The following is a 10,000-nucleotide window of genomic DNA, read 5'->3' on the forward strand; positions in this document are numbered from 1 at the left end:
ATCTGGATCTGCCACGATGGTGATCTTCTTCACCACTTACTTCAACCATCAATCAAGATCAGACCAGACTAAATGTCTGAGGTTTGAATAAGACTCCAGACTCCTCCAGAAGAATCCTCTCCAACCAGAACTGATGTTCTGCTCCTGCTTCTAATTCTACTCAAAATTGTAATTTAATTCATTTAAACCTTTTTGTCATTATTCCAATACAGGATAGACAGCACACTGTTAAGGCTAAGAATAGGTAGGACATGGTACAACAGTGCAGGGTCTATAGACAAAACAGGAGACAGGGTGTCAATAAATACAAAAATATACAAATCTGTGCATGAAGGCTGGGTGATTAAGGTCCAGACTAAGATACTATACTAACAGGAAAATGGAGTAATTATGTAGAGCGGCGATGGATGTGCTGTGTGTGTAAGTGAAGAGTAAAGCAGGGAGTTCAGGACTGTATGCTGAGCTAGACCAGCCTGGTGTAGAAGAAGCTGGTGGGGCTCGGTGTGGGTATGACGAGTGAACTGGAAGGATCAAAGTAGAAGCTGTAGAAGCTGTCCTAAAATATTTTTTTTTATTACCCATGACTTCGTACATCTGTTTCAGAACTCCAGCGCAAACCTGAATCAGCATCAAACAAGCCTTGGCCCAAACGCTGTGCAAATTTGATTCTGGGCTGAGCTATCACTTTAAACCTCTCGGGCCATCAGTGCAAAGCAGACGACTGCATTTCCCTCAACTCTCGAACAAACAAGCGATCCGTCAGACGCAAAAACAGAACCGGAGAGGGAAAGGTGCTGTTGTATTCCCAAGGACAGTGCTGGAGAGTAAGTTGTAGAGCTGAGGGAACAGATTGCGGACAGATTAAAGAAGGCCTTTTCTGACCGGCTTCAAGGTTAAAGAAACAGAGAAGTAAACAACAGTGCCTCCTGCATACAAATGGACTTACAGACACAAGTTACTCTGCAGATACTGTACTATACACCAGCAACAGGAACCCCCACTGTTCAGATGGCAATCTGTGGTTATGTGTAACGATTCTGCAGAGCAGGACAACAGCAACACTGAGCCAGTGTATTGACCCATTGCATCACTGGAGTTCTGTGTAGTAGAGGGATGGTGTCAATCAAGAACTTTAGTTGGCCCGAATGAACACATGGGATACAGATCAGTTTTAAGCACACTGTATGGACAGAAGTATTGGGACACCTGCTCTTTCCCTGTTTCTTCTGAACTCAGGGGTATTAAAAAGAGTTTATCCTGCTGTCTCTACTGCCCAGGGAAGAAGAAGGCTCGGACAAACACCACCCTACCTCATCCCCAACTCCTTAACTCATCCACCATTCAGAGAACACAGTTCTTCCACTGCTCCACTGCTCAATGCTGGGGGGGGTTATACCCCTCTAGCCCACGCCAGGTTCATGTTTATCTGCTCCAGAGAGTCCTATTCTATTGGCAGTACTTCTCTTCTCTTTTTCTGCTACTTAAAGTAGCAGAAAACGTTCATTTGTTAATTTGGGGTAGTGGTGGTGGCTGACCGGGCTATTAATGACAGGGTCTTTGCTCCCTGGGTGCCGCAGCAATAGCTGGGTGGGCACTTTATCACTAGTGTGAGTGTGTGTGTTCATTGCATGGATGGGTTAAAGGCGGAAGCACACAACACATATGGTAAATGTGGTTGTCTTTGTCTTTGTCCGCAAACATCTGGACATATAGTGTGTGTTGGGCTGGAAGCTGCAGGAAATAATACACTTCGCCAATTTTAATGTATTCACCCGTCCTCAACTCAGTCCGCAACAACAGAATCTCTATCAGAGAGTCAGTATGAGAATAATGGAGTTGCAGAGACCAGAGAAAGTCATTAGTGAAGTAGAGTAATTTCAACAGAGCCCAAAAGCGCCAGTGCCAGGCTGAAATAAACAAAAGCAGATGGAGAATCTTCATTATGAGACAGGGATTCAAAACTGAGGAAGACGGCGCTAATCTAACGCAGATGGTCCGTCTGCACACCATTTAGTACTGAAAACACGGCATAATGCAGACTGCAGTCTTGTAAACAAGGAAGAGTAAACAAGCATCCCATATACTGTATGGGTTACGCAAGGAGATCGTGGCTCATTTATTAAAAGGTTAAGAGAGGTCAATGTGACGGTGACGGTCGGTGACTGGATTCGGAAATCTGTCCCACCGCTCAGCCCTGCGTTCACTCCTGTTCAGTTTAACTGTAATTGTATTGGTTGCCATCAGCCTCAGCCATTGATTACAACACAACCGGAAGCCTTTTAGCACTACAAAATATGTATGTGGGACCCCGAGGCGCTGTCACTATGACCAGAGAATCGCTTGTTCGAATCCCGGTCATGCAGCGAACCATCGGCAGCTGAGGGCCCTAGAGAGCACAATTGGCCTTGCTCTCTCCAGGGTGGGTAGATGGCACTTTTTACCCCACCATGCCTCCAGTGCAGTGCTGGCCGACACTGCTGACTCCTTAGAGTGGGTTGGTTTGCTCGGTGGCTTTGCATCTGCGGCAGTTCAGCAAAAAAGGCACTGGTTGGCTATGCATGTGTTGATGGAGGCGTGTGTCGTTCTTCACCCTCCCAGAGTTCAGGAGCAAAGCATGTGATATGGGGAGAATATGTATGGTGATCAATTTGGTAAGAAAATGGGTCAAATCAGAAATTAATTTTTAGAACACTACTACTTACGTTTTCCGGGGTCATGTTTTTTAAATGCTTCAGATAAAATATATAAACAGTCAAAAAACACTTTATATATAATTAATATTCATTTCTGTATGCTGTAATTTATCATTTATAAATGCTGAATTAGCCAGGCAATTGTTCATCAAATTTAATACACCCAAGAAAACTGCAATCAGTGCATCTCTAATAACAACAAATCCTGATTTATACACATATTATATACCTTTCTGAGCATATCCTGGATATTATTAGTGCTTGTCCCACATTATTCTCCTTACGAAGACAAAAAACGCTTGGGCACCCCTGATTACAGCACACAGACAAAGGCAATTCCACCATATGCGCTTTTGTTGAAAATCCATTCATTTAGTGCTCAGCCGAAAGAAACTCAAGCTATCATCAGCTCCACGAGAACATCTGGACGTGATGCAACCGCACTGTAAAACAGAATTGGCCTGAGATCTGAAGGATTCTGGGCACCACACACATCAGGATAGCGCTGCTTATGTTTTTACACTTAGTCATTATTACAATACTGTTTAGCTAAAGCTAAAACTAGCACCACTAGTGGAGTCCACTCTGCTCTGGACATATTACTGTTATCTGATCCAGCTAATCAGCTAACTAACTAAGCAGCTCCTCCTGGCTGTGTTAAAGCAGCCAATCCACACTAAAATGAGCAGTTGTTGCTCTTTACCTGAAAGGATGAAGAAGATTCCGGAGACGAAGGCCAGGATGGTGCGCTGAGGGCGGATGTGGCCCACGTTACTGATGATGAAAGCTGTGAAGACGAAGAGCAAAGACACCATGGGGAAGGGCGTGGCTGTCCGCACCATTTCTGAGAAAAAACAAAAGGCACACATCTCAAAGATATATAGATTGGTGTCAGACAGTGGGGTATTTTGTGATGTGTTTGAACCCCGACCACTAGATGGCAGTGTTCAATTTTAAACAGTAACAAGAGATGGACCAATCAGGGCTTTTTGGGGCTGATACCGATTGCCTAATATGTGAACATAGAACTTGGAGCATAGCTGCTGTAAATGTGAATATGACCGGATAAGAAATACTGGCCATTCTGACACCAAAACACAGCCGAGGGATTTTTCATAATCTTGCCCCCTGCATTGTGATATGTGTCATATCACCCAGTTCAGTATGACTTTACTGGTCTGTTGTAGAGAAGTCTTAGAAGCTTAACTAACATTCAACTGAATCGCTATTAAATACAACTGAAATCTTAAGATGAATGTAAACAACTAATCCTAACCATAACCTTAACCCTAATCCTAACCCTAAACTTAAACTTAATCTTAACTCTAACCTTAACCCTAACCTTAACCCTAACCCTAACTCTAACCTTAACCCTAATCTTAACCTTAACTCTAACTTTAACCCTAACCTTAACCCTAACTCTTACCTTAACTCTAACCTTAACCCTAACCTTAACCTTAACCCTAACCCTAACTAGATTTAAGTTTTAGATTTATGTTTAGGGTTAGATTTAAGGTTTAGGTTAAGGATATGGTTAAGTTTAGGATTCGATTTAAGGTTTAGGGTTCGATTTAAGGTTTAGGGTAGGGTTATGTTTAGGGTTCGATTTAAGGTTTAGGTTTAGGGTTAGATTTAAGGTTTAGGTTAAGGATATGGTTAAGTTTAGGATTCGATTTAAGGTTTAGGGTTCGATTTAAGGTTTAGGGTAGGGTTATGTTTAGGGTTCGATTTAAGGTTTAGGTTTAGGGTTAGATTTAAGGTTTAGGTTAAGTATAGGGTTAGGGTTAGATTTAAGTTTTAGATTTATGTTTAGGGTTCGATTTAAGGTTTAGGGTAGGGCAATGTTTAGGGTTCGATTTAAGGTTTAGGTTAAGGATATGGTTAAGTTTAGGGTTCGATTTAAGGTTTAGGGTAGGGTAATGTTTAGGGTTCGATTTAAGGTTTAGGGTAGGGTAATGTTTAGGGTTCGATTTAAGGTTTAGGGTAGGGTAATGTTTAGGGTTCGATTTAAGGTTTAGGGTAGGGTTATGTTTAGGGTTCGATTTAAGGTTTAGGGTAGGGTAATGTTTAGGGTTCGATTTAAGGTTTAGGGTAGGGTAATGTTTAGGGATTCGATTTAAGGTTTAGGGTAGGGTAATGTTTAGGGATTCGATTTAAGGTTTAGGGTAGGGCAATGTTTAGGGTTCGATTTAAGGTTTAGGTTAAGGATATGGTTAAGTTTAGGGTTCGATTTAAGGTTTAGGGTAGGGTAATGTTTAGGGTCGATTTAAGGTTTAGGGTAGGGTAATGTTTAGGGTTCGATTTAAGGTTTAGGGTAGGGTAATGTTTAGGGATTCGATTTAAGGTTTAGGGTAGGGCAATGTTTAGGGTTCGATTTAAGGTTTAGGTTAAGGATATGGTTAAGTTTAGGGTTCGATTTAAGGTTTAGGGTAGGGTAATGTTTAGGATTTGATTGAAGGTTTAGGGTAGGGTAATGTTTAGGGTTCGATTTAAGGTTTAGGGTAGGGTAATGTTTAGGATTTGATTGAAGGTTTAGGGTAGGGTAATGTTTAGGGTTCGATTTAAGGTTTAGGATATGGTTAAGTTTAGGGTTCGATTTAAGGTTTAGGGTAGGGTTATGTTTAGGGATTCGATTTAAGGTTTAGGGTAGGGTAATGTTTAGGGTTCGATTTAAGGTTTAGGGTAGGGTAATGTTTAGGGTTCGATTTAAGGTTTAGGGTAGGGTAATGTTTAGGGTTCGATTTAAGGTTTAGGGTAGGGTTATGTTTAGGGTTCGATTTAAGGTTTAGGGTAGGGTTATGTTTAGGGTTCGATTTAAGGTTTAGGGTAGGGTAATGTTTAGGATTTGATTGAAGGTTTAGGGTAGGGTTATGTTTAGGGTTCGATTTAAGGTTTAGGGTAGGGTAATGTTTAGGGTTCGATTGAAGGTTTAGGGTAGGGTTATGTTTAGGGTTCGATTTAAGGTTTAGGGTAGGGTTATGTTTAGGGTTCGATTTAAGGTTTAGGGTAGGGTAATGTTTAGGGTTCGATTTAAGGTTTAGGGTAGGGTTATGTTTAGGGTTCGATTGAAGGTTTAGGGTAGGGTTATGTTTAGGGTTCGATTTAAGGTTTAGGGTAGGGTAATGTTTAGGATTTGATTGAAGGTTTAGGGTAGGGTTATGTTTAGGGTTCGATTTAAGGTTTAGGGTAGGGTAATGTTTAGGGTTCGATTGAAGGTTTAGGGTAGGGTTATGTTTAGGGTTCGATTTAAGGTTTAGGGTAGGGTAATGTTTAGGGTTCGATTTAAGGTTTAGGGTAGGGTTATGTTTAGGGTTCGATTTAAGGTTTAGGGTAGGGTTATGTTTAGGGTTCGATTTAACGTTTAGGGTAGGGTAATGTTTAGGGTTCGATTTAAGGTTTAGGGTAGGGTTATGTTTAGGGTTCGATTTAAGGTTTAGGGTAGGGTTATGTTTAGGGTTCGATTTAACGTTTAGGGTAGGGTAATGTTTAGGGTTCGATTTAAGGTTTAGGGTAGGGTAATGTTTAGGGTTCGATTTAAGGTTTAGGGTAGGGTTGCATTCAACAGACAGTCAGTCACATTTAACTTAGAGTTCAGTTGCATTTAATATACATACATCTATTTAGTTGAACGTTACATTTTAGAGTTTATTGGGAAATATCCCAGTTTTGCCTTTGCTGTTTGGTTAGTGTGTTTAATTGGCTGCTAAGCTGTCAAATAGCTGGGCTCTTTTATTTCTGTTGCAGTAATGGTAAATCCTGAAGAAAGCCAGTCATCATGTTATAAGCCTGTGGGCTAGATTCATCACCGTTTCACTGCTAGCTGTAGCGTGTAAGATTGTGCGTGTGACAAAAAGTCACAAGTCAGTGAAAGTGCCCCCTTCACAACTTCTTAATAGTGCTGGGGAATGAGGTTTACTCACTGAGGATATTTGCAGTGTTCTCAGTTGTGATCTCTATCTCTGGCTCAGTGAAATACTCCGAGGCCACACACCTTCCTTTCTCCGAACCTTAAGGTGAGAATGGCGGGACAGGGGTGATCAGAGGGAGAGAAAGAGAAGAGGGTGTAAAACCTTAAAGGAGCTCTAGGTGCACTAGGGGTGTAGATATCTGACCTAAAGGGTTAATGAGCCTTTCGACTTTCCTGTGATCAACACATCTTCATTATATACCGTATAATCAATTATAATTACCGATAACGACCCAAAATAAATGCAGTTACATATATTGACTAGAATATATATTAACCATATGTCACATGTGTGTATGTGTGTGTGTGTGTGTGTGCACCTGCTATGAAACACACTCTCCACAGGCCGGAGTGCAGTGCCATCTTGACGTCGATGGTTTGGTTCTGCTGCAGTACGATGCCCTCCTCCATCAGCAGCCAGTAATCCGTTGCTACGGCAACCCCCACCAACAGCAGCCCGCACGCGCCGAACACCGTGGAGAGGAGAGTGAGAGCCCGACTGCTGCATGAGCTCATCTGCACACACACACAGAAATACGTCTATATGTCCAAATGTTTGTGGACAGCCCTTCTAATGAATGCATTCAGCTACTTTTAGTTGCACCCATTGCTGACACAGATGTGCAAATGCACACACACAGCTTGTCTAGTCCCTGAAAAGAAGTACTGCCAATAGAATAGGACTCTCTGGAGCAGATGGTAACCATTAACCTACTGGCACCATGCTGCCTAATAATGCCAGACATGGGCTAGAGGGGTATAATAGAGCCCCCCAGCAATGAGGAGCTGTGGAGCAGTGGAACAACTGTGTTCTCTGGAATGATGGTGATGGAGCTCCATCCAGTACTTTTGGGATGAGGTGGGGGGTGCTGAATGCAATCAAATCCTCACAGCAGCAGTGCTACTCCAAAATAGTACCTGGACAGCAGAGAGAGTTACTCCAATCAGAAGAAACAGTGAGTGAGCAGGTGTCCCGATACTTTTGTCCATGGATTGCATGAGAGAGACGCAGCTGCCTGAACCGCAGTCTGTTCTCACCGACGGAACCGACCAATGGCATGATGAGAAGGTTTCCTTCCCCTCGCCGTCCAGCAGTGCACCATTCTGTGATCTGTGCCCCCCAACCCCCCGCTGTAAGACCCCCACCTCACACTGTGCTCCACTGCCCCGGTACTGCAACGGCTCACTGCTCACTGCGCACAGACACCCCACTGACCTCTGCACTGGGAGCTGTGCTGGATGTGTGTGTGGACTGATGAGGCTGATGAGGTCTGTGCTGTACGTTACAGTGTGTGTGTGTGTGTGGGTGACATACAGCAGTGTGTTCGATGATGATGATGTGTGTGTGTTACACAGCTGTATGCCACAGTAAGTCTTCAACTCTGATCGAGGAGAGCTCTGCATTCTGCAGAGAGAGAGAGTGAGAGGACGCGAGGGATAAGGAGCGCAATAGAGAGAGAGAGAGAGAGAGAGAGAGAGAGAGAGAGAGGGGAAGAAAGCAAAGATAGCGACAGAGAAAAGAGAGAGAAAAAGAGAGAGAAAAAGAGAGAGAAAAAGAGAGAGAGAGAGATGGAATTGAGTGAGAGAGAAAAAGAAAAGAGAGGGAGAGACAAAGGGAAAGATAGAGGGAGAGAGAAGGAGGGGGCGAGAGACAGTGTGATGGAGTCGAAGATCCCAAACCCCCAAAATTTTCGCCAGTATTTTATGGCTTGTTGATGAAACCTGATCAGTTTGGGCTGTTTTATAGAAAAACGCTTTCGCCAAATGTTTGAATAGACTCGGCTTATGTCAGCAGTTCTTACACACACACACACGCGCACACACACACACTCGGACATCAAAGAAGAGAAGAAATTAAAAAAGGCCAGCACTGCCCCTCCACTGAAGCCTGAAATCCACTCTGGAAAAATGTCAGAACAGAAATGAGATTCAGCCACTGGTGAATAAAACTACTTACACAGACACAGAACTCCGACCCGGAGTCCGACTCTCCGACTCACACTCCCTCCCACTGCTGACACAGATGTGCAAATGCACACACACAGCTTGTCTAGTGCCTGTAGAGAAGAAGTACTGCCAATACAATAATCTGGACTCTCTGGAGCAGATCTACATCATGACCCTATTGACACCATGCTGCCTAATGCCGGGTATGGGCTAGAGGGGTATAGAGCCCCCCAGCGTTGAGCTGTGGAGCAGTAATGAAAGTACTGTGCTCTCTGGAATGACGGGTGGTGCACCATCCAGATGGGGAGTCAGGAAGGATGAGGTGGGGTGACCAGACTAAACGTCTGAGGCTTGAATAAGACAGACTCCTCCAGAATCCTCCTGCAGCTGATGTTCTGCTCCTGCTCCTAATCTGAAGGTAGAGAAGCATGTGGGCTGAGGCGGTGGAGTTCCTCCTGGAGCTCCACCACCAAAGCTCCATAGTGCAGTAGCAGCAGCTCTCCGGCCAGAGACGCCGTTCTCCCTGTTCCAGTCAGTCAGTGGAGCATCGGCATGATCCTGAAGCTTCTGATTTAAGGTGGAACTGATACAGGATGATGTTTTAAATGGGTTGGGTTTCCCCAGCATGGAGCACTCTGATTGGTTAAAGGGCTAATTTACATATTCAGCTATAACGCACATACAGTGCTGCAGTGAGGTATTAGTACGTACTGCTACTGCTACAGTAGTTGCAGGCTGTCCTATAACCAGCCAATCAGATAAAAGGTCAGAGTTCACCTGGCATGACGGGTGATGGTCAGTGAGGCGTAAAGTGAGACATTATTGGCAGTGAATCAGACACCACACACACACACACACACACACAGTGAGCTATGAGTCATAACTCACACAGAGATACAGACCTCCGCTTCACAGGGAAGATTCCATTCACACACACACACACACACACACACACACACACACCCCACACACACACACTCTTAAACACATAGCCTTAAGTGACCATTTACACAGAGCCACAACATGCTGCTCCTCAGTGGATACGTTGCTCCAGCAGTGTCTCACTGCTGCAACTAACCAATAGGTCTGATTAATCAATAAATTGATCAATTATCAATTATTCTGAATAATCAATTATTAGCATATAAAGATTCTAAATAATAGATTACTCAGCTGAGAGAGAAAGAGAGAGAGAGAGAAATAAAGAGGGAGAGAGAGAGAGAGAGAAATAGAGAGAGAGAAATAAAGAGGGACAAAGAGAGAGAGAGAGAGAGAGAGAGAAAGAGAGAGAAAGAGAGAGAAAGAGAAATATATATATATATATATATATATATATATATATATATATATATAGAGAGAGAGAGAGAGAGAGAAATGGAGAGAGAGAGGGACA

At 43.4% G+C, this 10,000-nt stretch overlaps 1 protein-coding gene across 1 annotated transcript in view; it reads right to left on the bottom strand.

The window, feature by feature from the left end:
• cacng7b (calcium channel, voltage-dependent, gamma subunit 7b) overlaps positions 1 to 7,176 on the bottom strand; it is a 15,392-nt gene extending 8,216 nt beyond the window's left edge. Inside the window, 3 exon segments of the mRNA XM_072679068.1 lie at positions 3,397 to 3,537; positions 6,614 to 6,700; positions 6,981 to 7,176. Of these exon segments, the coding sequence (XP_072535169.1) occupies positions 3,397 to 3,537; positions 6,614 to 6,700; positions 6,981 to 7,176 (424 nt within the window).
• Positions 7,177 to 10,000: the final 2,824 nt, after the last annotated feature.

This window comes from Salminus brasiliensis, chromosome 5 (assembly GCF_030463535.1).
Source record: "Salminus brasiliensis chromosome 5, fSalBra1.hap2, whole genome shotgun sequence".
Taxonomy (NCBI): Eukaryota; Metazoa; Chordata; class Actinopteri; order Characiformes; family Bryconidae; genus Salminus; species Salminus brasiliensis.